We start from the raw sequence: 27,829 nt of genomic DNA on the forward strand, positions 1-27,829 counted from the left end.
ATATTTTCATTTAATACAAGCAAATTTATAGAAAAAACCACGCTAAAAAAAAAGAACAATTATATTACTCCCCCCCATTCCATCCCCCCACCATCCCCCCACTCTATCTCTCTCCAAATTAGTTTGATCTCATTTCGATCTCGTTCGTATTTCTCACGATTTATGAAAAATTTTGCGAATCTAAAATCACGAACGTTTTCTACGTAATTTTCTCTTTCAAATGAGATCCATGATGACATACTTTCGGACAACTCGTTACAGAAGTATTTATCCCTCATCATACAAGTATTTATATCTATACAGACATATGAAAATATTACTATCAATTATTATAAGTATTTATACTGACATATGAAAGTATTAATATCATGTATTATAAGTATTTATACTGACATATGAAAGTATTAATATCATGTATTATAAGTATTTATACTGACATATGAAAGTATTACTATCAATTATTATAAGTATTTATACTGACATATGAAAGTATTAATATCAATTATTATAAGTATTTATACTGACATATGAAAGTATTAATATCATGTATTATAAGTTTTTATACTGATATATGAAAGTATTAATATCATGTATTATAAGTATTATATGCAAAAAAATACTTTCAAGTATAGATATAAATACTTACACGATGAGGGATAAATACTTCTGTAACGACTTGCTCGAAAGTATGTCATCATGGATCTCATTTGAAAGAGAAAATTACGTAGAAAACGTTCGTGGTTTTAGATTCGCAAAATTTTTCATAGATTGTGAGAAATGTGAACGAGATTGAAATGAGATAAAAAAACTCACCTCTAAAAACGTGCATGGTCCCCCCATGTGATTTGAGATTCCCCCCACCCTCCATGAAAAAAATGTGCATGGTCCCTTAAATACTTTCGTACTTAGAGATAAATACTTTCGTTCTTAGAGATAAATACTTCTGTACGTAAGTATTAATACCTTATGAAAAAAAAAATGACAGCTGGAGTTTTTTGGCATTTTGTGCGGGGTTAATTGCGGGGTGGAAGGTGCGGGGTTAATTATCAGCCTCCAAAAAAAAATAGGCTGGGCTCAAACCCAGCGAAAGACCAAAAAATTTAAATATATCATTTGGAAAAAAAAATGATAAATAAAAAAACTACGAATTTTGAGGAATTTCATAGTTATTAATAGATTTTTATTAATTTTCAAAAATACGTGAAGCAACTTATAATTTGACTGCACTAGAAGGAACATCAAACAAAATAGATAAAACATCTTTTAATTTAGATGTACTAAAAGTACTACAAAATATTTTTCAGATAGGATTTTTTGCGGATGTAAAAAAAATAAAGTTTTTTTTGAAGTGTTACGGGAAAAAAATCCTTAGAATTTGAATGTACTAGAAAGTACAAAACTCACTTCTGGGTAAATAAAAAATATCGTGGTCCTTCTGGTACATTCAAATTCTAAGGTACTTCATCTATTTTTGAAAATTTCTTTTGTTAATTTTGAAAATAGATAGAGTACCTTAGAATTTGAATGTACTATAATGACCATGATAATTTCTTTATTTTCCCAAAAGTGATTTTTAAACCGGGATCAATAAATAACTCAGATCCAAAACATTTTTATTTTTGTCCAGTAACACGTCAATAAATAGTTTAATTTTTTTAACAATCGCAAAAAATCTTGCTTGAAAAATATTTCGTAGTACTTCTAGTACATCTAAATTAAAATATTTGTTTATCTATTTTGTTTGAAGTTCCTTCTAGTACATTCAAATTATAAGTTGCTTCATCTATTTTTGAAAATTAATAAGAAAGCCGAAGTATTTTGCTCCATTCCATATTGGACGCAACCTCAAGTTGCATCCACCAAATTTTTGGACACGACGTGATGTTGCGTCTATGGTAAATATGGAATTCCACATAATTCATGGTTTTTTTTATGAATGATACATTTAAAAGTTTCGAGCAAAAGACGCATGTGTTTATCCTAATTCTAGAAATATATTTGTCTTCCCGTACAAGCTAGTCGCAATCAATTACTAGTATCATATCCGTGCATTGCAACGGGAATATATTTTAAAAAAATCTCATACAAAATGATATATTTTCATTAAAAAAATAATTTGACAAAATGACAAATAACATCCCTTAAATGACATACATATTTTTCAATCTTTTTGACATATTTTCATACAAAAATCTTATACAAAGTGACATATTAAATGACAAATAACATTCCTTAAATAATATAAAAATAAAAAGAAATAAAGACATAACCAATTAAATATCAATCAATCTAAAATTTTCTTGACTGTCATTTAACATGTACTCGTTTTTTTAAATGATAACACTAAAGGAATGCCGCCGTTTCTTAACTGTCATTTAAGGACTTCTATATTTGATTGGTCATGTCGATATTTGATTGGTCATGTCTGTATAAATCTAAAATTGTAGCATGCGAGTACATGTCTATATAAATTTAGACTTTTACACGTAGAAAATTTTTTTAAAATATGTATATAGAATCAAAAGAAGACAAACTATTTGATTGGAGGGCTGGTATTCAATCCGAAATTTCATCTTTTAATTATAACTGTTGGTGGATCAGGACTTCTATGTACTTAATATAAGAATGGAGATATCATGTTTTCTATTTTCGTCTCTCTCGTTATTAACATATGCAATGTAATAAACAAGTAATGAAATATGAATTAAATTCAATACTTCTATTGTTATTTGTAGAATAAAAATAAGTTTTGGTAATGTTACATTAAATGTTACATGAAATATGATCCTACACGAATAAAAAAAACATGGTTTAAATGTTTCAGAATATTTATTGCATGTTGTGTACATTTGTTCCTTTTTTTAATCAATTTGCATGGATAATTACACGCACACCAAGGTAAGCAATCATAGTAACGGTACCTTAGCAAATTTCTTATATCCTTTATTTATCTTTATTTTTGGGCCTAGAACTAATGGGCTCGAACTGAGTGCAATAGGCTGCATATTCTAACACCACAAAAAGATTTAGAGGCCCAATTTAAATCTAGCCCAAGTTAAAAAAAGGCCTGTTGTTAGTTATCATCACAAACGAGTGACGACTTCCAACCAAAACCCTTCGGCTCAGCCACTCTCTCATCTCCTCCTTCAGCCTCGCCATGTGGAGATCTCTGCTCCGTCGGGGTTACTTCAGAGAAAGACGGTTGTTTCTAGAAACATCGCTTCTTTTTTCGAGCTTTCGTGGTGGCGATGCATTTGTAACCGGGATAACACATCGCGCCTTTGCTTTTAGAAAAGCTGAAGCTGGAGCGTTCTTCTCTTCCAGCCCCGCAAGTTCCGATCAACCGTTAAGGGATTGTAACCGGTATGCATATCTCTCTCTCTCTTTGTTTATCTCTCTATGAATTAGTAGTTACTAATCCTTAAATGCAAAAGGATAGTAATCATATAGGATATATTTGTTGAATTACCATGCTTGGTGCAGTAAAATATTCTGTGCACTTGAGATTTGACTGTAACGGGTTTCTCTTGAAGAAGCTTCTTTTTAGGATTGAAATAGAAGAGGAGGCTTCTCATTTTGACTTAGATGCTACTAGGAGTGCCTTAACTGGAGAGACGGCATCAACATCTACATGGGATTCATCGTCCAGAATTAATTCTTTTAGAAATTTTCTTCTTTGTTATCCAGGTATGATACCAGTTTATGTGAAGGTTACCAATTTATGGATCCCAAATTTAATTTTAGGCTAATAAATTAGTTCTGTTACCTTAAAACCTAATTATTGCATCTATAATATATTGTAGAATGTGTATCTGTTGATGAAAATGAAAACCGCATATTCATTTCGGACAGTTATCATAATCGCATCCTAATTACTGATATTGATGGGAAGATTTTAGATTGCGTAAGTACAATCTTGTCCTCCAATTGTCTTCTGTTTTTCTTAAATATTAATCATTTTAAATTGGAAATCCAATTAAATTTCAAGTTTTCTCAGATTGGCAGTTCATCTCCTGGGTTTGAAGATGGTGAATTTGAATCAACCAAGTTGTCATGTCCTGCTGCATCATACTATTTTGACACAACTGATTGCCTTTATTTTGTTGATTCAGAGGTAGAACTGAAGTTTTGTTATCACAAAAGCAACATGGTATCATGCCCTTTGACTGTGGTACTGATTTTTGTTTCTTTTTATCCTTCTGAAACTTTTGGTAGAATCATGCACTCCGAAGGGCTGATTTAGAAAATAGACTGGTGGAGACGGTTCATCCTTCATATGTAAAAAGATCATCCGGCACATGGAATTGGATATTAGGCAAGCTTGGATTTGGAAAAGAAGTACCTCTAACAACTCAGGTACTTGGTTCCTCTGCAATCAAATCTCCTTGGCATGTTATAGAGATTGAGGATGATAACCTTTTAGTCATGGATCGTAGGTACACTTCTGCTTTTACCGTTCTTTTTGTACCTTTTTCAGTTTATATTATATGTTTAATAAGAAATATATCATGATATGGCATCCATGGATATGCAGTTTTGAGATTGCCTGGGTCATTGGAGCCAATGATGGTTCGATAAGAGAATCTATAAGAGGTTTTTATTATTTAAAATTATAGTTATTTTACATAATTCTCAATTCAATATATTGCTAAAATGATCCTTATTGTTTGGAAGGTACCCCGAGTATTATAAATTTGTGTGACAATGCAATAAAAGAACGAATGGCTCTTCTTAAAGAGTTGCATGCAAATTTAGCTATCAAGAAAGGCAAAAATGCGCTTTCTCTTTTTTCGTCCATTGCAAGTGTTGATAAGCATGCTATCTTTGCTGACACAGGTACACTTTTTCCAGTACAGCACATTATTATCATATCATATTAGAATTGTAGAGTATACTCTAACCCCCAAGGAATAGAAAATAGAGTAAAAGAAATAAAAGAACAAGGAAAATGCCGAATTGGAAACCCTAAGATTAAGCACAACTTAACATAAGAACAGTGATCCACTTACAAAAAAGGGACCTCAGTAATGAATATATTCATTTGAAACTTTTACGACTAAATGACAAATTATATTATGAACATGATGTCTAGGATTTTGGTGAAAACTTTTGTTTAACCTCTTTTCTTTTCTTTTTATTGAGAAGACAGCCAAAGGGTTATGAAATACAATCTGGAGTCGAAGTCTATGTCGTGTCTTTGTTTTTCAAATTTTGGGTTACTTGGTTTGCCCAGCTGGCTTATTTGTCCCCTTGAGAGAGTTTTTACCAGGTTAGGTTCTTATTATTCTTCATATGCGGTCTTCATATCATTTTATTTAGCATTTGCAAGGGAAAAGAGAAAGAACCTTTTATTTGGTTTATACAGGGATATTTGTTGAAAATGTCAAAATTGGAAACTGCATCCTGCAAATTTACCTAACTTTTTCGGGTGTTTCTATTTTATAAAGACAATTTTTTTAGGAGTTTTTCAAGGGCATACTTTGGGTGTTGCTTAATATTAATAGCGTGTTTATTATTCTTGTTATTTATTTGTTATATGTTTTAATGTAGTTATTTTTCTTTGCAGTGGCTCAATTGAAAAGGTCAGAGAGCATGTCAGTGATGTAAAAGTGCTCCCTGGTACTCCACAGTACTCTTCTTCTTGTTATAAATAAAATAAAAACTTCCGTAATTTGTATAATTCTGTTAACATACCATTTTTTTCAAATAGCGCCAATTTTGTGATTTGAATTAACTTGTGAACAGGTAGATGCAATTTAAGGGTGTTTGTTGAGGTACCAGGTGGTACTGAACTATTATCACCTCTAGATGAGAATTGTATATGGTGCCAAGTCAGAGGGTCTGGTTCAGAGATTTCTGTGTTATCACAAGGTCAAGGTCAAATAACAAACCCTGAAAAGGTACCATATTTACTTTTTTACTTTTTTAGAGTATATTGCATGAATGGTCCTTGAAGTTGAAGCAAATCCAAGTTTTGATTGCCATCAAAGTATGTATGTATATTTGCTCCTTAAAAGTGACCTATTGAGTTGTTTTATCATTTCATCACATTCAAAACTTATCACTGTCATGTCAACATTGTATTGGCATGGGTTTTGAGAAATTAGTCGAGAGATTTGATTGAGGAAAATAGCTTATGTTGCCTGCTCCTAGATCTTACGAGTGCTATAATAATTAAAATGCAGACACCTACACTCTGAGGTATTACATGATGCTTTTCACTATTTATCCTGACAAATTAATACAGGAAATGCTTATTTTTGGGACCCAATTGATAAATTTAAACAGATCAGTCTTATAGAAGAATGTACATGATCCCTAAAATCAACCTCAGGGACCAAATTGATAAACTCAATGCGAACAGAGATTCTGTTTGAACATGGATGCAACTCGAGAAACTAATAGGAGGGAGAGAGGTAAAGAGAGAAAGAGGGGAATTTGATGCTCTATGACTTACCTCAAATTTCATTACTCAAATCTGAGTGCAAGAGAGTCATAATATTGAAAGAATTAGCATTTGATCTAGTGACAAACACTCTTTTCAAACTCATGATCCTAGACTTGCCATGAGTCGGAAAGTAATCACGATGAAGTAAACTTAATCTGGATTACTGAGCATAATAAAACCAATCAGATGCCAGTTTCAATACTTCAACCCAAAGGACAATTTATGAAATTTACTCATTTTTTGTGCCTTTTAAATAAATATCGCAACTATTGAGCACCCCACTTCTATCTTTTGCTTACCAAATTTTTGGGTTTAGGTTGGTGTGACGCAACAGTGGTTTGATGAGTTGGATAATCTCGCATTTGTTGAAGTTGATGATGATAAAACCCACAATAGGAGAGAAGAATTAATTTCGGAAATTGCTATAGACAAAAGGAAGGCACAGTTTGATTGTGCTGTCCAAACTAGTCCTGGCACATGCGAGGTACATTAATCTTGTTTTCTGTTTTACTTGCTCAAATTTTTCAGACTTTCAAATAAGCTCTAAATTATTTTCAATAAATACAAATGACATTTTGAAGTCCTTCAGCAAACAATATTAAGTGATTATAACAAGGTGAAGTCGAAAAAAGTGGACTCAATGTGCCTGATTTATGCATACGAATTAATTGGTAAGGCCCTTGGTACTTAATTGAATGACAGCAAGTTAGTATTTTTCAATCCAGACTGTTCAATCAAAATCAAATAATCCAGATTGTCCCTTGATATTTTCCTGATCGTAGAGATTTCATGCATACTGGTACATCTGCTGCCATTATTTATAAGCAGATGTGGAGTTGTGCTTAAAGATAAAAATGCTTGATTTAGATAAAAATACTTGAACTGACTTTATCTAATTGTTGTTTGGCGTTTCATTTCGAAAGAAAGGTACTATTGTCAACATAATTTAATGTTTTTTCGTCATAACAATCTAACAGTTCATGCTGTGTGCCAATAGTTAAAAAAAGAGGTCGGATGTAATACATCTATTCAGTGAAATTTTCAATGAAACCCCATTAATGTTTGTTCCTTACCTCTATTTTTACTGATCCTTTATTTATAATGGGTTTGCTCAGGTGGTTGTTAGTGCTGTCTTGTATTTATCAATCAACAATGCATGTGAAAATCGTGAAGAACAAAAATTGATTGGTTCAAGACTTCTCTTAGACATGTGCTCAACTTCTCAACCGAAGGTAATCGACTCATTTTTAGAGAACTGTGAGGATTTACGGGATTTAATATTTGTCTGCCCTGTGCACCTTAGAATAAAGTTGGAATGCGGGGATTACCCAGCAACCGACTTGAATAAAGGGATTGTTCCCACGGATTCAAGCATAAATATAAATATTGTATTATGATGGTATGTTTGTTAGCGTGCTAATTTATGCCGTGTATTTATTTTGCCGGATGTGATGTCCTAATGGCCATCAAATATTTTTGAAGCAGTAGACAAGAAAATAAACACTAAGCGTTATATTCGTGTAATAGTCCTTTCTTTTTTTAGTTAGGATAAGCACTTCCCAATGAACATGAAATAGATGCTTTTATTTAGTAATAATTGTTTTCAAGTGCCCTCTTTTGGTCTTTTGATTTACTTCAAAAAAGATATCATGGATAACAAGTGCTGATTGCTGTCTTTTGAGGTTTAAATTACTGATTTGCTGTACTAGGAGATGCGAAATTAATGAAAAGTTATCTCAAGTGTTTCAATTTTTCCTTGAGCTTCTAATTTTTAACAAAGCTGAAAAATACAATTTACTTCACTTTTTAAGCGTGCTTATAATCAACGTGTCATTTACATTTTGATGGACATCAGAACAGCGACATACGAAAACCATTGGTGCCACTAGATCTTTACAAATCTCGTGTTAAAATTATCACTATTTTACAGGGACTATCGTGTGATATTCGTGTAAAATTCGCCAGATGAAACTAAAATAGAGAACGACTGTGTATTAAAATCTTGTTAAATTTAGGTGCAGATTAATGATCATTTAGTCAGGATTTAATATTGGTAGGACCAAATTGTTAATATATAGAAACGCTTAAGGAATATTTTTTTTTTGTTGCACCAAACTTGATACATGGCCTATTTAAACCACCGAGAATAACTTCATTTTATTAGTTTTTTGTTGTCATATTTGTCAAAGAATTGTGTTATTAATATTTGTTAAAGTATTTAAAACGATATAGTCATTGAAAGAACTAGCATTTGATCTAGTGGCAAAAACTCGTGTTCTCTGATGTGAGAGATCACGGCATGGATTCAAAACCCTGATAAAAGAAATGTAATAACAAGAGTTTGAAAAGAGTGTTTGATGGCTTGATCTCTAACCCTCTCATTAAAAAAAATAATAATAAAGTCATTGGAACATTTCTTAATGGAAAATAAGCAGAGCCTTATATATATTATTAACTATTGTTATTGTTAAACTCGATTATCTGGAAAATATACACTAAGCTAAAGAGATGGAAAGAAGAGAGTGCAAAATTTTATACAACTGTAAAAACAGCATACTAACATATATTTTTTTTTACTTTTCCTTTAAAACAAAGAAATACATTGAGCCTAACTAATTTGCACGATCCAACCAGTCTAGAACGGAAGCAATTGGCCATCTTAATTCAACTCCTGGATTGAATTATCAAAATAATTTATAAGATGAAAAGAATACAGTATTGTTCTTCAATTATCACTCAAACTCTTTAATAAAAAGGGAAAAATTAGATATTAAAAATATTAACTAATACCTTCGGAGATGTAGAAGATGGTGCATCCAAGTTTCTTGCCTCAGACTTCTCATTGGATAACCTGCAACGAAAGTTGATATATTGTTATAAATATTAACCTAAATTTGTTGTTGCTGGCCTTTCCTTGTTGTAAAGTGTATTATGGTGTGTGCACGCGTGCGCATGTGTGTGTGTGTGTGTGTGTGTTGGTAGGGAAGAGGGTGCTCACGTGGAGAGAATGGTGACCCAAATCAGCTCAACACAGTCAACCCACAAGAGTCTTTGCTCAACCGGGATAACACCATAAGTAATTAGGTGCGCAAATGGCCACAGCTTCCAACCAGCCTGCATTGATTATTTTAAGAAGATAAATAACTAAAACAAAAACTCGTGTAATGCAAATTAAAAATGAAAAATATTGAAGTGATGCAATGTGTGCAGTGCAAAATCTCAAAATCAGGGACAGAATTTAAGAGCGAGTCAAGAACACACCCACCACAAAGTAAAACACGGAAATAGAAAAAAAAAAAAAATGTATGTTCCCCAGGCTAACCCAGTTTCACTGTTACTTTATACAAAACTTAAAGACGGAAAAAGGGCCTAGTTTGAGCAATGAAGTTTCGTCTCTGATGTTTACCAGAACAACTATGCATATTCAACCAACTAGACAGGCTACTTTAAAGCACTCCTTATGGGGACACATTCCATGATAATTACAAAAATTGACAGTTCAGAGTATTTAGTTCATACCGTAAGCATAGGCCAGAAGGTGGCCCTTAGTTCAGTGAAAGTTGTGACAGGTGATTCAAAGCGAAGTAATCCCAACACCAAGAAATAAATGCTGTTCCATAAAGCAGACCATGCTGTCTGATCGAATGCTACTTTGACCGGGACCACCCACCAGTCATCATAAGGAAATAACGCCTGCATATCCATATAAAAAAATTATACATGAACTAGTTAGAAAATCATTTTTAACTGCCCTTGGGACTTTTCGATTTCTTTGATTAGGCCCATCATTGGTTTGTAATAGATTATGCATGAAGTGGTATGGTACCTACAGTTGATATATCATATTATTGCCTCACTGTCACCAATAGAGGTAACTAATACGTGCCAATCAGTTATAATACTAAACAATGTTCTGCTCGTTTTTTATATGATTTGGCTGTTTGTGGACGATGCTAAATGGTCCTTAAAACTAGACAAACTGTAAAATAAAATCAACTCATCAAACTAAACTTAAATCTATTATTAGAAAGACAAAAAATCAAGAAATTCTTCTTAATTAACAAAAACAGTGTAATTGTACTAGGGACCCATTATTATATTCACTTAGTCACCTGGCCTAGCAGTGAGAAATATAAAACAAATTGGTTCAAATGTGGTACCTCACAGAAATGATAGTAGTAGTGAGAAAGAGAGCCATGAAGCGCAAATCCAACAATGCCAGATCGAAACATTCTAGTGCGGTCAAAGTCAAAAAGAGGTTTCCCTTCATAGCACTGCTCAATAAATATTATTTCAATGGATTAATCAAATTGAATTGACTGAGTAAAAAAATTCAATTCGAAATAATATAATAAAGTTCTACCTGCGCAATCCAATCACCAATTGAGTAGACAATTCCACTGATCATCATTTTGGCAAGAACAGGATTTGTTTTTAAGGCTTCTTCATATGCAGTCCAGTTATGTAGAGGTGCATATTTCACAATCTCGAATATTGTCCATCCCTGAAATTTTCTCATTTGTATCAATCATCTGGTCAGGTTTTATATCTCCTAACTTAGCCTAACATTCTATTGGCTCCTTTGTCAAATTTACCAGAGAAATTTCCTGTGTCTATTTCCACTCTTAATAAAAAAAATACACAGTAGCTAAAAAGACTAATTAGCATATTATTTGCAAATAGGTATCTGATTTGTCCTCTTTCATGATCAACTAATGTTTTGACCAGTACTGTCCTGAAATTTACACAATTTCCAATACCAGCTTCTGGAACTTAGAGAAAAGGAAATCAATATAACAAACTTACATGCCAATAATCGTGATCAATTGTAAGAAGTTTCGTAACCGCAAAAGTACCAGCCGCAAGTACAATCGCAGCATTAATTGCTCGATCGGCCATCTTCCCCATCTCCTCGCCTCCTTCAATAGACGAACCAGAGCCGGATGTACTCAATCCACCTCCTCCAGCTAGACCAAGCTGTTGCGTAGCACTTGCGCTGGTGCTAGTCGAACCTCCTTCGTTGATAATTATCGCTCCTTGGAGCTGCACCTCATCCATCTGCTCTTCCATATGAGCTACCATGGCCGAGAGGACGCCACCGTCTTGCTGATCAGTGGAGTCGGTGCTCTGTACGGGGATGACATCGGCGTCATCGGTAGTGACCAGCGCCACCACACCACCGCCGCGTCGCCGGAGAAGAGGGAGGTGGAGTGACTTGGGCTTGGAGATGGCGAATCTGGCGAGAGAGGGTAAGAACCTCCTTGGTGGAGAGGTTACACTGTGTAGAGCAGTCGCCATGGCTTAATACTCCTGTGTGAGGAGAGAGAAAGAGAGAGAGATTGGTAGAATTCCTATTTTTTGAGGATTCCACGAGAAGAGAAACTATGATGCTACTTAAGCAAAGGTTTTCTTAAATATACCCCTAAATAAAAGCCTGTTTTACAAGCAAACCCTGCAGAAGGACACGAAGAGAGGAGTCCGGATCCTCAGAAATAACTCAAATATTGAGATTAGATCTTGACTGTCCGATCAGAATCCGGATCAATCCAACTCGAGATGAAATGCTTGGGACTCCTTTAATATTCGTGCCGAAACAGATCTGACGGTTCTAATTTAAACTCAAAATTTCAGTCAACATAGGTAATATGAATTCCGAAAAGAGGCGCTTCGCCGCTTCCCAGTTCCCACTCGATCAAGATAGTCGGCAAGGTATGAAAATTACAGGATTAGAGGGTATATTTGAAAAATACGCCAAGTGGACCTGGGAAGATTTACAAATTACAACGATTTTTGTGATCATCGTTTTTTTTTTTGCACAAGTAATCAGTTGATATTAATTGTGGATGATGTTCGAATGAATGGTGGCCTGGTGGGTGACGTGTCTGAATTCTAGTGGTTGTAATCGGTCGGCTGGTAAAATGTATCCCTTCCACAAGTTGCAATTGGACTTGGATTGTACATTTGTACTACTTCATGTCACATTTGTACTACTACATCTCCATTTTTCGAAATAAGAAACAATCGCCGCCGGAGTCCGCATCGCCTATAACGCATCTCGGCCGTATAATGCAGAGGTCCTCTAATATTAGTGTGATTTAGTCAGCGTGAATCTTAAAGCATATCGGACGTTCCAGATGTATTGACTCAAAAATTATTTTACGAGTTGATGCAGAGGATACGAATTCATCGCGACAGCTGGGAGATGATCAAATGGACACGTCCAATTAATAGTTGACTTGAGATAAAATGCTAATTGAGTTTTCTTTCGGAAGATTATTGTTTGGTCTGTGTGGGAGCCAGCTTCAGGGTCTTCTAGGCCAGCCAGGTCAGCCTCTTCCACGTGTGCTCTTTTTTCTTTGTATCTGACGTGGATCAATTTCTTGTGGTAATTACATGCACACAGAATCTGAGGTATTGATTTGAGCGCAGATTAGAATCTCTCACTTTATATTGATTTTGATTTGAGTTTGTTTGGAATCATCATGACTTAAATCGACACAAGTAACAAACTCATCGGATCAGCAGATTTGTTTTGTTTATAGAAAATATTTAAAAATAATACCGAGTAATAGACATATAGGTTTCAGATTTTTATTTTATAGAAAGAACCGAAACAAATTTGATTTCTTTAAACAATTCTAAATCTAAAGTAGTGGATTGATTTTACCCCAGTCGGGTATACCCGCCCGTACCCGCCGCCCGGGGTACCCGTGCCCGAGCTCGGGTATGGGTCGGGTACTCGGGTACGCGGGTACGGGCAAAAACCGGACCGGACCCATTATTTTGGACCAATACCCGACCATACCCTATCCGAGTTTACCCGTACCCGACTACCCGAGTACCCGTACCCGTATACCCGACCACTGTTCATCCCATTTCAAAATTCAAAAAATCTGATTTTTTTCCCCCCCCAAACCAACAAAAAAAACCAGAAAAAAATAGGAAAAAACCAGAAAAAAAACCAAAAAAAACCAACAAAAAAACCAGAAAAAAAAAACAGCAAAAAAAAAAAAAATACCCGTACCCGCCCTACCCGTACCCGTACCCGCCTTACCCGTCAAGGGTACACGGGTAAGGGTATAGGACGGGTAGGGTATGGGTTTTAAAAATTATATCCGCCATACCCGTACCCGAATACCCTTGTACCCGAGTATACCCGTACCCGAGACGGGTATACCCGGGGTACCCGTACCCGCCCGAGTTGCAAACCACTAATCTAAAGGAACCGAAATTTTTATTTATTTTAGTTTAGGGAAAACTTTTTTGTGGCATGAGGTGAGCGCTACAATAAGTCTGACGATTCATCCATTATTCTATTTTATTCTTATATTATTTCCATAAATAAAAAATTCTGTCAGATCAGCCTTCTTTGTTTTAATCAAAAACAGGAACAATTAATCACCTAAAAGTAAGAACTGTAAACTTTATCAGAAGAATGATTGTTAAATCAACCATCTCCTAAAAATTAGAACTAAAGCATTTTGTTGGGAATGCCATAATTCTCCTGAAAAATTGTGAAAGAATTGATGCTCTTGGAATAATGGACATGGCATGTTAGCATTGTTCATTTCGGCTGAAACCTTCAGATATTTGTACATGAGTGAGTCTATGGTACTATGCATATTACGATTTGTTATCGTGCTATGGCTATGTTCGAGTTTTCAAATTCTAACGGTCGATCCGAACCGTTTATCTTGTTCTCCATATTAATATGTGTTTAGAGACCAAATTTTACATTTTTTGAAATTTTTTTTACTATTTTTTTAGATTTATTGAAAATCACTGTTTTTGGATGGTCCAGAATTTTCAGATCAAGTGATTTTCTAAATATCTAAAAAAATAGTAAAAATTTTTCAGAAAATGTAAAATTTGGTCTCCAAACACATTAATATGGAGAACAAGATGAACAGTTCGGATCGACCGTTAGGATTTGAAAACTCGAATATAGAGCCGTAGCACAGTAACAACCCGTGATATGCATAGTACCATAGACTCACTTTTTGTATATTTACAAAGTATCACACTGCACTCCAAAATTTTAATTTTGCATATTAATCCAAATTATTGCTATTAAAATCGGACCACTGATTTAGGTTCATGATTTGCATGGGACCATCCAATGTTTTACAAGAGGGATCCACTTACACTTAAAAAAAAAGTGACATCAAATTACACCCTACATTTTTAAAGTCTTCAAAGTCTAAATAATCGATCCAAACCGTTCAACATGATAGATATATTAAAATGTGCTTGCATGTCAAATTTTATATATTTTTTTGAATTTTTTACTATTTATTAAGTATTTTATAAAATCATTGTTTCGAACCATTGAGTTTTTGTACCCATCTTAATAAATATTAAAAAAATTGAAAAAAATAAAAATTTTGATTTGCAAGGACATTTTAATATATCATCATATTGAATGGTTTAAATCGACTGTTTAGACTTTGAAAACATAAAGTGTAATATGGTGTCATCAAAAAAAGATGTAACTGAATTCCTCATTTTATAAAAGATCTAAGAGCTGAAGTATTTGCCTCCGCATTCAAATTGAGGTGTTATATTGACCAGCTTAAATCATTTTTTTTATTTGTTTTATCTCAACTTCAATGGTGTTGTATGTTATCTAATTTACATTAGCATCTTAATATATTTTACTTTTTTTTTATCAATATTCACAAGTTTTGCTTCTTTTATTTATATTACTTATGCGTTCATACTGTTTTCAAAATCTTGAATCAGTGAAGTTTACATTTGCAAGAATGGAGAGTGAAGGTCTTACTTCAAATTAATCCTGCCAAACATAAATAGCCTTGCTTGAAGGATTAAAATTTTATTTTACTCACCAAATTAATTACATCACTTAAAAAAAATGCATTAATTTACTTCATAAAAAACTTGATTCTTGAAGATTTAATACCCTTAGTTATTACCTTATTTTTAGAAGTTGATTTAAAAAAATAATAGACAGATTGTACATTAGAGCATCTACATTCGTGAAACTCTTGGAATTTCTAAATAACTGTTAACTAATTTTTATAAATTTTATCTCTGAAAGTTTCTAAACCCCACATCCCTAAAACTAAAATTAGAGTTTCTTAATTGCCACATCAGCAAATAAATTACAGGAGAATAGAATTTCAGCAAATTATTTGACCACGTCAGAGTTTATAAAAAGCTTCTTATTAAGAAACTTTGAAGCAAAATTGCTAAATAAGAAACTTATCTGCATCCCTGAAACTAATTTAGAAACTGCCACATCATATTAGAAACTCCAAGAGTTTCAGGAATGTAGATGCTCTTACAATTACATCATCAGTATAACTTTCTTAGAAACACACCAGTCAGTCACATATGGTTAATACTGACAGTACCAACAGACCAGAAACAAGCCACTTCATATCATTTAATTCCTCCCCTTCCCCACAAACCCAACTCATACCAGACCTAAATAAATAGCAGGCTTCTGCTATTCATCCAGACCGTCTGATCAATCCCATCAACGACCAAGATTAGAAACAAGCAACCTATATCTGTCTGGTTTAAATCTGACGGCCAATATTCAATTATTGCATGATCCTGCTATATATATATGATGCATCCAACCATCCAAAAATGATTTGAAGTTTGCACAAGGACCACAAGCACATGCTTTATTACTTCCTCCATGTGGACCTTTTATTACAGAATTAACTCAGCTTGTCAACTGAGATATCAAATGGCCAGTTGGAACAAATTTATCTTTTTTTGCATAATTTTGGTAAAACGACCTGTAGCCTCCAATTGCCAGTACAGTACATCTTAACTAGAAATATTCACAAAAATATACATTTCTACAGTTCCACTTCTCCAAAATTAAATGTCATTTATTACTGAATGACAAACACCACCAGTACAGAAGGCCCATGCAATGATGCAATGCTATTCTTCAATGTAAACAATGAAGACACTCTGCTTCCAGAGTTTTCCTTTTTCATGCAACTCATATTTCGCCAGTCTCTGTTAAATTAAATAAGAACTACAGTCTACAGTGCTATTAAAAATGAAGTGAGGACCCAAATTACAACTCAATATCAGAATGATTGAACAATTGATCTCCCGTTAGTAGCTACTTCACAAAAATCAGAAGTGATTGACAGCACAAAATAATTGACATAAAAACCAACCAAAAGAAAAGCTACACTGATCGATAACATATTACCTTACCGATCATAGTGAATTTTAGTTATAAGAACTAAAAAATCAAAGAAAGATGAAGCACTCCAAAGACACCGAAGGATTATCCAAAGATTCCTTCCCTTCGTTGCCGGGCCCACCACCTACCTCTGACAACTGGGGAACCGCCTTGTTCGGCAGCAATGGCGGTACTCTCCTTATGGGTACCCCGCGATTGGCCCCCAATCTCTCCCCCGGCCCACTTGTCCCGGCCACCTCTCTCCTCTTTGCACCAGGAGACAATGATCTCCTCCCAGATCTCTCCCCTAAATCTCTCTTTACCCCATTTCCATGACCACTCAATGACCGATTATTTCTCAAAGGTGGACCTGGCGAAGAACGGCCGCTCCGACAACCTAATCCGGCGACCACCGCGGGCGACGACCTCTCTCTTCTGGCCCCTCCTACAAGCTCCCCTGAGTAGGACCTCCTATTGTAGCCGTTAGCATTCCCTCTTGGAATTCTGGGAATTGAAGAGGTAGCAGTAGTAGTACTTATCTCTTCTCTCTCCCTTTCTCTTGTCGTCACGCTAGTAGCGTTGCTAGTGGCCTCGCTGAGACTACATGCGTCATCAGACGGCTGGGGCTGCTCCGATCTGTCATCGGACGGTGGGATCTCGCTTGGTTTTGGCTTCAGGTTCTTCTCCAGTTCATCCTTGCTGGTTTCTTTCCCTTCTGGCTTGTGAACAGGAGAGGAAGGGGCAGGAGGCGGCTTCGGCTTCAGTTTAGGCTTAGTTTTAGGGGTTTCTGACAGAACCTCCTTCACTGTCTCCTCCTCCGGTGGCGGCGGAGGCGGGTCCCACCGTGGTTTTTTCAAGGCCTTTTCTTTTTCATTTTCCTTCTCCTCGGCTTCTTTCTTGCTACAGCAACAACCCATTGGCAAAGAAAGACTCACGAGCTCTCTTTTCTTCTCCTGTAATTTCTGTTTTTCCCCTTGTTTTAGCTAGAAGCTTAGAACAGCTGCATTGGTTTTTTCTTCTTTTTCTTTGGCCTCACTCAGACTCAAGAGCAGTCTGTCCCCTATCTGACTCTCTCTCTCCTCTCGATCAATCAATCAAATCTATTGACGCATGTAGATATCAGTATTAAATATGCCTAAGCTGTCTGCCATTGACGTGCGCGCTCTCTCTCTCTCTCTTCCTCTGTTTCTCGGTTTTGGCGATAAGAGGGTTTTGGAAGCGGGAATTCGGTCAAAAAATACAAAGAGAGATTTTATTCGGATCTTCTGATTCTATTTTCATATCTATAATGTAGCGGGTCTAAATGTGCATCAAAATATCATCAAAATATCATCCGTTACACGGAAATTCAGGTGAGTAAAATCCACAGGTTTAGTTCAAGCATTAATTTACTGTTAAGTTGCAACACAAAAGTAGGTCGCGCATGCTTGTTAATTACGTGCAATGCCACTGCCTTGCTATGTCATTCCGTGATTCGCGATAGTGCCCTCCTACTGACAATGGACCTCGCTGATTTGTCTGCTGTGGTTTCTAGTCGTGAGAAATTGTATTTTTGTATTTTACATCACTAATTACTAATTGAGTGCCTCCGTGGCAGCCACCTGGAGGCACTAATATACAGTTTACGGTTGATGCACCAATCCATGCATGTTCTTCCCGCGCTAATTCAGCGGCTATAGCATGTGATGTGGTTCCTACTACGAATTAGTGATTGGTAAACGGGCCGGGCCGGGCGGTCCGGGCAAAACCCGGGCACGGGCACGGGTAGCCACGGTCACGGGCGTCACGGGCACACGGGTACAACGGGCCGGGCGTCACGGGTTTTTTTTTTCAAAAATCCTGCCCTGCCCGTTTAATACCCGTGCCCGTCACGGGTTCGGGGGCAGGACGGTCCGGGTACCGGGGGCCGGGCGGTCCGGTCCGGTCCGGTCCGGGTCCGGACCGGCTTTTTTTTTTTTTTTTCTGTTTTTTGTTTCTGTTTTTCTGTTCTGTTTTTTTTCTTCTGGTTTTTTTTTCGGTTTTTTTGTTCTGTTTTTTTGGTTCTGCTTCTTTGGTTCTGTTTTTTTGGTTCTGTTTTTTTTTCGGTTTTTTTTCTGTTTTTTGTTTCTGTTTGTTTTCGGTTTTTTTGTTCAGTTTTTCGGTTCAGTTTTTTTTGTTCTGTTTTTTTTTCGTTTTTTTGTTCTGTTTTTTTGTTCTTTTTTTTTTTTGTTCTGTTTTTTGTTCTGTTTTATTTTGCTGTTTTTTTTTGCTGTTTTTTTGCTGTTTTATTTTTGCTGTATTTTTTTTGCTGTTTTGTTTTGCTGTTTTTTTTTTTTGAAAACCAATATATTATAAATCCAAATTCATACCAATTTAAACTCATTGGACATGGTTGTATATTTGAACTCAATAATTTTTGTTATAATAAAATATATTGGGGCATGGGGGGAATGAGGGGGAGAATTTGAGTTTAAATTTTGAATTTTACACCAAAAGTAAAAAAAAAAAAAAAATTCTGCCACGGGCTCACGGTCACGGGCACGGGCGCACGGGCTCACGGGCACGGGCGCACGGGCTCACGGGCACGGGTTACGGGTACGGGGGTCCGGGTTCTCACGGGCATTTTTTCAAAAAACCGGGTCCGGCCCGTTTAATACCCGTGCCCGTGTGCCCGTGTACCCGTGCATACCCGTGGCACGGGCACGGTCCGGTCCGGGCACGGGCACGGGCGGACCGGTCCGGGTTGGGTCCCCGGGGGCATTTACCAAACACTACTACGAATAGAACCCAAACATAAAATGACGAAAATGCCCTTCCAGTTCGGATTCAATTGACAGGGACAACACCTTGCATAGAAAGTATCATTGGATTCTTGGAGAGGTGCAATACGTACAAATTACTGCCATTGGAGATTCTCTCTTTCTGACAAATGATCCTCAGAAAAAAAAAAAAAAAAATTCAAAATTTGCAAGTTAATACGAGCTTGAATAAAACAAGATGATAAATTGTCGTACATGTTATTAGATCTTGATTTGCAGTTATCTTTTATTTACATGACATCTTGTCGGTAACATTAAATAATCCGAATTTTTTTCTAGTATTAAACCATCATTGTTTAGGGAAAACCGGAAAAGTAAGAAAAAATAATAATAAACAACATAATCTCACTTAAGTTATGTCTGGTTGCGAAACAAGAGTTGAAATAAATCATTTACTTCACATATAATTTGTAAAACAAGATTTAAAATAGAAGGCATCCAGTGCCTGTTTCATATATGAAACATAAGATGTAAATTACAAGGTGCTACTAGAGTGTGCAGTTAACGATGACAAAACGCAAAACATAACAATTACAGAGCAAAAAATAAATGCTCTACGCTTAACAATACACCAGAAGACAGTAATTGAGAAATGTTATAATGATAAGCCTCCATCTATGGGGCTAAAAGGTAACTGGTCCTGACATTGGATTTATGCAAAACTGAGAGTGTCTTCATTTCTTCACTCTGCTGGCTTTCCACCCCGGTAAGGCACTATCTGTCTGACTGCAGGGCCCCACACCCGCAATGGGATGATATTGATATCTTCTGGCAATATTCAAATACAGAGATAGATAGTAGAAGAATAGATCTCATAGGTTTTAGTGGGGCATTTTGGAAAATAACTTCATTTCTGCGGCCATTTTTATTAATATCCTTAAAAAAAAAATTAATTTTAAAAATACCTCCACATTGAATTTCTTTTTAAAAATGCCCCAACCGCCAGGCCCACGGGTGGCCCAAAACAAAAGCGGACCGCCCGTCCTACTGGCGGGTCACTTTAACTAGCGGGGCGCCCGTGGCACGGGCGGTTCACTGTTCTCATTTTTTTTTTCTTTTTTTTTTTAGTATTTTGATTTGATTAATTTTGTGAAAAAAAAGTTTTCTTATTTATAGTGTATGCCAAAAAATAAAATATTTGATATAAGTGATGTCGTCAATTTTTATAACTTTAATTTTTTATTTTTATTTTTTTGGTGAACTTTGATTTTATTTGTCAGTTGGATATCACAAGTCTAAATATAAAACTAATTAAGGACTTGACCTTTATTCTGGTTTTTATAATATATGTATAATATACACATATAAACATATACACATATACACATATAAACATATACACATATACACATATATACAAATTTTTTTTATAAACTCATTTATTTATAATATATATATATATATATATATATATATATATCTATATATGAGTTAGGCTGGGGTGCTATGGATAGCATAGTGGCCTCTATGCTATGGCTCAATATTCGAGTTTTCAAAATCCAAACGGTCGATCCGAACCGTTCATCTTATTCTCCATATTAATATCTGCTTGGAGACCAAATTTTATAATTTTCTGAATTTTTTTACTATTTATTAAGCCACTTTGAAAATCGCTAATCCAACGGTTTTACTGTTTTGTGCAGCCACCGTTGGATCAACAATTTTGTAAAATACTTAATAAATAGTAAAAAAATTCAGAAAAATGTAAAATTTGGTCTCCAAGCAGATATTAATATGGAGAATAAGATGAACGGTTCGGATCGACAGTTTGGATTTTGAAAACTCGAATATTGAGCCGTAGCATAGATGCCTCTATGCTATCCATAGCACCCCAACCTAACTCTATATATATATATATATATATATATATATAAAATAAATATATATACATATATATATATATATATAAAATAAATATATACATATATATATACATATATAATAAATATATACATATACATATATTATATATATAATATACATATATATACATGTAGAGTAAGGCTACGCTACTTCATGAATTAAACGGAGCACTAGTGGAGCGCCCGTGGGATGGACGGTTCTCTAATTTTGAAGTTCAAATAGCCGATCCAAACCGTTAGATGTTTAATCTACATTAAAATGTGATTGGAAACCAAATTTTACATTTTTTTGAATTTTTTTACTATTTATTAAGATGGTTTGAAAATCGCTGTTTTTTAAAGCCTACCATCGAACGAAAACTTAAACTAAATTTTTGAGATCCTAAACGACATTTTTTTGAAATTATGATGCTTCCGATACGACAATGCCCGGTGTTCCACCGGGGCAAAACGGATCCGTCTCGTTCTCCCCTTTCCGAAAAGTGCTCATACGCGTAAATCTGAGTTTCCTAGCCAAAGTTACAGCTGTTTAAAGTTTTTTCAAAAATTAAACTTTGAAAATTCTTAACTAATTGTAAAACAATGCAAATAAGTTGAAATTTATATCAATTATGTGTATATGTGTATATTATACATATATTATAAAAACCATAATAAAGGCCAAGTCCTTAATTATTGTTATATTTAGACTTGTGATATCCAACTGACAAATAAAATCAAAGTTCACCAAAAAAATAAAAATAAAGAAAATCAAAGTTATAAAGATTTACGACGTCACTTCGTAAATATATCAAATATTTTATTTTTTGGCATACACTCTAAATAAGAAAAAAAAAATTCACAAAATTATTCAAATCAAAATACTAAGATCTAAAATTAAAAAAAAAAAAAAATGTGAACGGTGAACCGCCCGTGCCACGGGCGCCCCACTAGTTAAAGTGACCCGCCAGTGGCACGGGCGGTCCGCTTTTGTTTTGGGCCGCCCGTGGGCCTGGCGGTTGGGGTATTTTTAAAATTAATTTTTTTTTAAGGATATTAATAAAAATGGCCGTCATTTCTGTGTTTCCACAAAGTCCAGCTCAGAACACTAAATATCATCCAAAATGCAATTTTTTGTTGGTGATTCAAGGTCCCTGCAAATTTAAAAATGTCCCTACAAGTTTTCCATTGTTTAAAGCAAGGTTCTAAATAGCGTTTATCGCGTCATAGCGGGGAGCCTCCAAAAAAAACTATAGTGAAAGCTATGTCACATAGCGTTTTTTTTATTTTTATAAAAATTATATTATATATTTGTACTAAATATCAACATTATTTAGTCTCATAAAACAATAAATAATACCAAATTGATTAAAAAATTATAATATTCATATTGAACCAATACAAAGTCCAAATTGCGACTCAAAATATCCATAGTAATACTAATATCATAAATTATCGATCTTTTTCTATTCAAAATATCTTCAACATGATAACATAATTTATATTTTTTTCTATTTAAATTTCAAAATAACCTAGAAATTGAAAAGAAAAAAAAATTCATACTTCTAGTAAAATAAACAGATGATCCTTGAAGAAATTCTTGTTAGTCCCTAAAATTTCCATAATTTAGCAATTATTTATTTGATTTATCATCAGTTAAAAAAAACCAAGAGCAAAATAAAAAAAATTACTATAGCGGACCTGAATTTGATATAATGTAATATTCATCAAAATTAAACAATATCTTCACCATTTATTTATTTTAAAACTCATATAAATTGAAAAAAAAAAACAGCTCATGTTGCATAGCGCGCGCTATAGCGGACCGCTATTACCACTATAGCGTCCGTAGCTCAAATAGCGTGTTTTAATGTTATAGCGCGCTATTTAGAACATTGGTTTAAAGTATTGTTGGCTTATACCTAAGAAAACCAACACTGTTGAACTGAGGGGCACCTAAGTAATTATAAGTGGCTACTAATTTCTTTTTTCTTACCAAATTGGCAAGTTAAGGCCCTGTTCGGCCACGTTACTGTTTTTTCCACGAAAACAGTATTTTTCAGTTCAATTCTTGTGCCCATGTCCATTCCCAAATTCCAATTAGAGACCGAACGGGGCCTAAGTTTCCTTTCCATCTCCTTTTGGCCACGTTGGTTTTTGTTAATATTCTATTGTGCATTACTAACCACATAAAGATTATAATCTTTGAAGGTAGAGGAAGTTCCCACCAAACTATAAATTAAACTATCCTATCAAGTGAAATAATTTATTTGGCGCTCACTCCATTTAGGCCCTGTTCGGTTGCACCAGTGAGAATAGGAATGGGTACGGGAATGAAAAATTTTGAACTGAAAATTACTGTTCACGTGGGAAAAAAAAATTCAGTATGAGTGAATTTTCATTTTCCCACGTGAACAGTGATTTTCACGGTGCAGCCGAACAGGCCCTTACTGGATACTTATTTCACTTGTAAAACTCGCTATACTGAAAATCACTTTCTTACTCTGAAGTCTGAACAAATTAATTTAAGCTATTGTATAAAAGTGGCTATCATAGAGAATGAAAATCATTTTCTTACTCTGGACAGATTAATTTAAGCTATTACTTAAGCTGTCCAAACCAACTTCCATTGTCAGAAGAACTACCCGCTTAACTCTTTGAGGGCCTGTTCGACGGGCCTAAGGGAATGAGAATAGGATTAGGTTGCAAAAATTTTGAATTGATTTGTACTGTTCACATTAGAAAAAAGAAATTCAGTCAGACTAAATTTTTTTTTTCCACGTAAACAGTAAAACTTTTTTACTTCCGTTGAACAGGCCCTGAGTTTGTATAATGTATGGTAACATAAACTTTAAAGTTAAAATTTGAACTAATTTAATATTGAGTGAGTCTATGGTACTATGCATATTACGATTTGGCACCGTGCTACGGCTCTATATTCGAGTTTTCAAATCCTAACGGTCGATCCGAACCGTTCATCCTTTTCTCCATATTAATATGTGTTTGGAGACCAAATTTTACATTTTTTGAAATTTTTTTACTATTTTTTTAAATTTATTGAAAATCACTGTTTTTGGATGGTCCAGAATTTTCAGATCAAGTGATTTTCTAAATATCTAAAAAAATAGTAAAAAAAATTAAAAAAATGTAAAATTTGGTCTCCAAACACATATTAATATGGAGAACAAGATGAACGGTTTGGATCGACCGTTAGGATTTAAAAACTCGAATATAGAGCCGTAGCACGGTGTCAAATCGTAATATGCATAGTACCATAGACTCGCTCTTTAATATTCACACAAAAAAAATATTATTCATATCAATTCGAAATGAACAGTCCGAAAATTTAATACGGTGACTTAAAATTTGAATTTTGTACGTAATGCGGGACGAGACGACAAATCATAGATGACATCAGATCTTATGAAAATGTGATTCATGTGTATGACGAATTATAGATGAGGTTGAAAGTATATTGTGGTAAATTAATAGATGAGATCAAATATGAAAAATGTGATTGAAATATTTGAACAGTGTGAATGAATAACATTGTCAACAGATCGAGTTCATTCATTCATAATTTGAACAGACGTAATTGAAATATAGATGAACACAATATATCTAGAGAAGGGTTCAAATGCCGAAATTTTTAAATATACCATCATTCCAAAAAAAATAAACCCAAACACCCTGGTTTTGAAAATTTTCTAATTTTGACATCACCGCATCGCCCAGATGCGGCCACTTTTCTGCGGGCCGCATCTAGGGGCAGCGGCCCATTTTTTTTTTTTTTTTTTTTTTTTTTTCCTCATGTGACTTTGAACTGAAAACAGGGTGGCCGCTCCCTTGGGATGCGGCCCGAAATAAGGTGGCCGCTTTCTCGGGATGCGGCCGTGTCAAAATTCGAAATTTTTCAAAAAAATGGTGTTTGGGTTTATCTTTTTTTGAACCATGGTATATTTAAAAATTTCGGGTTCAAATGCCTCCATTTTTTGTGTCTCCATCATGCATGTCTCCATTTTTAAAAATTTAAATAATTCAAAATTTAAAACTTAAAATTCAAAATAAAATCATTGGATATGAACTACATCATTTTATCTATGCACATCTAAAAAATTATGGCATTTTAACTTTGTTTTGGTTGTCATCTTGAGCTTATAAAAATGTATACTAATGTGGATAATTTATATACGTTGATTTTTAAACTTATTGATTCATATAAAAGTAAACTCGAAATGTAATATTTTTTTTATGGGCACATAGAGAAAATAACATAGATCACATCTAGCGGTTTTATTTTAACGTTTAAGTTTTAAATTTTGAGTTATTTAAGTTTTTAAAAATGGAGACATAATGAAGACACAAAAAATGAAGACATTTGAACCCTCTCACTGAATATTTCCTATAAATTTTTGGATATTGGATAATTGCACTAGTAGACTTTATTTTGTTATTACTTATCCATTAAAGGAACTTTTTTGTGTCCATGTAGACTAATGTACATTTACATTTTACAGTGCATCCGATGTACAAATGTTTGCTTTTTTTTTTTCTTATCTGTGCTTACACGTGGGAATTTTTTATTGGTAGTAATTGATAGAAAAGAAGAGAGAGAAACAGAAAGAGTACAGCTGTTTTTTTATGAGTAGTAAGATCAGTACTGTTCAAATAGCTTTAAGATACGTGTCGATCAAGTTTGAATAAATTTTAACGCATATTGGACGGCTCCGAGTTTGATCCGATATCCTTTTAACCGCCCCAACTCCTATATAAAATCTGGAAAAAATACTCGAAAAAATACTTCTTATCTTGAATGTTGAATTTCCATGTTATATAGACCAGTTTCAGTGTTTTAAATAAAGAGTCTTAAAATATACTTAGATTCGCCTTTAAAATCCGGCCGCAAATTGAAAAGTCAAATTCAAGTTTATGTAAAATATCAAAATTGGAATTTAAAAATGTGTGGCGGATGTGCGTAACAGGTACGGATAAAATTGACTTTCATTATTTATTATTAAAGCAGCTGTTCCATATATATTTTATATTTTTCATGCAAATTTTGTAGAGGAATTTTAAACTGATCCTCATAATTATATGAAATTTATCCGTTGATGATTTCCATATATACGGCCATTTCTATTAATATCCTTAAAAAAAAATTAATTTTAAAAATGCCCTCACATTGAATTTCTTTTTAAAAATGCCCCAACCGCCAGGCCCACGGGCGGCCCAAAACAAAAGCGGACCGCCCGTCCCACTGGCGGGTCACTTTAACTAGCGGGGCGCCTGTGGCACGGGCGGTTCACTGTTCACATTTTTTTTTTTTTGAATAATTTTGTGAAATTTTTTTTTTCTTATTTATAGTGTATGCCAAAAAATAAAATATTTGATATAAGTGATGTCGTAAATTTTTATAACTTTGATTTTTTTTATTTTTATTTTTTTGGTGAACTTTGATTTTATTTGTCAGTTGGATATCACAAGTCTAAATATAACACTAATTAAGGACTCGACCTTTATTCTCGTTTTTATAATATATGTATAATATACACATATACATATACACATATAAACATATACACATATACACATATATACAATTTTTTTTTATAAACTCATTTATTTATAATATATATATATATATATATGAGATGGGCTATGGTGAGTTGTGATTATATATATATATGAGATGGGCTACGGTGAGTTGTGAAGTAAAGCGACTATTTTACTTCATGCTCATATTTTGTGATTTTAAAGTTCAAAATATCGATCCGAACCGTTCATCTTGTTCTCCATATTGAAATGTGCTTGGAGACCAAATTTTACATTTTTTGGAATTTTTTTACTATTTATTAAGCAATTTGAAAGTCACTGATCTCATGGTCCAGAAAATTTACTGTTTTTCACTGTTCACAGCACAACAGCAATTTTAAAAAATGCTTAATAAATAGTAAAAAAATTCAAAAAAATGTAAAATTTGGTCTCCAAGCACATTTCAATATGGATTAAACATCTAACGGTTCGGATCGGTCGTTTGGACTTTCAAAATAAAAATACGGCGTGAAGTAGAAACACGTTTTACTTCGCAACTCACTGTAGCCCATCTCTCTCTCTCTCTCTCTCTATATATATATATATATATATAATAAATATATACATATACATATATTATATATATAATATACATATATATACATGTAGAGTAAGGCTACGCTACTTCATGAATTAAACGGAGCACTAGTGGAGCGCCCGTGGGATGGACGGTTCTCTAGTTTTGAAGTTCAAATAGCCGATCCAAACCGTTAGATGTTTAATCTATATTAAAATGTGCTTGGAAACCAAATTTTACATTTTTTTTAATTTTTTTACTATTTATTAAGATGGTTTGAAAATCGCTGTTTTTTAATGCCTACCATCGAACGAAAACTTAAACTAAATTTTTGAGATCCTAAACGACATTTTTTTGAAATTCTGATGCTTTTGATACGACGATGCCCGGTGTTCCACCGGGGCAAAACAGATCCGTATCGTTCTCCCCTTTCCGAAAAGTGCTCATACGTAAATCCGA

At 34.3% G+C, this 27,829-nt stretch overlaps 3 protein-coding genes across 3 annotated transcripts; 1 reads left to right on the forward strand and 2 right to left on the reverse strand.

Annotated features, from left to right (window-relative positions):
* Positions 1-3,109: 3,109 nt before the first annotated feature.
* Positions 3,110-8,061, forward strand: EMB1974 (NHL domain-containing protein). The gene is made up of 12 exons (XM_078292701.1): positions 3,110-3,363; positions 3,548-3,687; positions 3,804-3,904; positions 3,998-4,114; positions 4,216-4,436; positions 4,535-4,593; positions 4,675-4,836; positions 5,146-5,269; positions 5,567-5,619; positions 5,746-5,900; positions 6,765-6,932; positions 7,564-8,061. The coding sequence occupies exons 1-12, from the start codon at positions 3,158-3,160 to the stop codon at positions 7,843-7,845; spliced, it is 1,788 nt and encodes a 595-aa protein (XP_078148827.1). The 5' UTR covers positions 3,110-3,157; the 3' UTR covers positions 7,846-8,061.
* A 740-nt stretch (positions 8,062-8,801) lies between these two features.
* On the reverse strand, positions 8,802-11,912 carry LOC144544366 (Peroxisomal membrane 22 kDa (Mpv17/PMP22) family protein). The gene is made up of 7 exons (XM_078292866.1): positions 11,255-11,912; positions 10,812-10,952; positions 10,609-10,722; positions 9,968-10,141; positions 9,447-9,562; positions 9,239-9,299; positions 8,802-9,119 (listed from the first exon to the last, which is right to left on the reverse strand). The coding sequence occupies exons 1-7, from the start codon at positions 11,744-11,746 to the stop codon at positions 9,108-9,110; spliced, it is 1,110 nt and encodes a 369-aa protein (XP_078148992.1). The 5' UTR covers positions 11,747-11,912; the 3' UTR covers positions 8,802-9,107.
* A 4,574-nt stretch (positions 11,913-16,486) lies between these two features.
* LOC144544603 (uncharacterized) lies at positions 16,487-17,830 on the reverse strand. Its single transcript, XM_078293143.1, has one exon. It carries the CDS (start codon positions 17,537-17,539, stop codon positions 16,691-16,693), a length of 849 nt encoding a protein of 282 aa, XP_078149269.1. The 5' UTR covers positions 17,540-17,830; the 3' UTR covers positions 16,487-16,690.
* Between the last annotated feature and the right edge of the window lie 9,999 nt (positions 17,831-27,829).

The sequence above is a fragment of the Carex rostrata genome, chromosome 26 (genome assembly GCF_964058835.1).
Source record: "Carex rostrata chromosome 26, lpCarRost1.2, whole genome shotgun sequence".
Classification (NCBI taxonomy): Eukaryota; Viridiplantae; Streptophyta; class Magnoliopsida; order Poales; family Cyperaceae; genus Carex; species Carex rostrata.

Bases quoted from the DNA above. Each gene is read 5' to 3' on its own strand.
- EMB1974 (XM_078292701.1), top strand. From the start codon at position 3,158: ATGTGGAGATCTCTGCTCCGTCGGGGTTACTTCAGAGAAAGACGGTTG. The intron at 4,115-4,215 runs GTAGAACTGAAG...AACTTTTGGTAG, and splicing joins TTTATTTTGTTGATTCAGAG to AATCATGCACTCCGAAGGGC. The intron at 4,594-4,674 runs GTTTTTATTATT...ATTGTTTGGAAG, and splicing joins GATAAGAGAATCTATAAGAG to GTACCCCGAGTATTATAAAT.
- LOC144544366 (XM_078292866.1), bottom strand. From the start codon at position 11,746: ATGGCGACTGCTCTACACAGTGTAACCTCTCCACCAAGGAGGTTCTTA. The intron at 10,723-10,811 runs GTAGAACTTTAT...TTTATTGAGCAG, and splicing joins TTGGTGATTGGATTGCGCAG to TGCTATGAAGGGAAACCTCT. The intron at 9,300-9,446 runs GTGAGCACCCTC...CTTTCGTTGCAG, and splicing joins TGGGTCACCATTCTCTCCAC to GTTATCCAATGAGAAGTCTG.
- LOC144544603 (XM_078293143.1), bottom strand. From the start codon at position 17,539: ATGGGTTGTTGCTGTAGCAAGAAAGAAGCCGAGGAGAAGGAAAATGAA.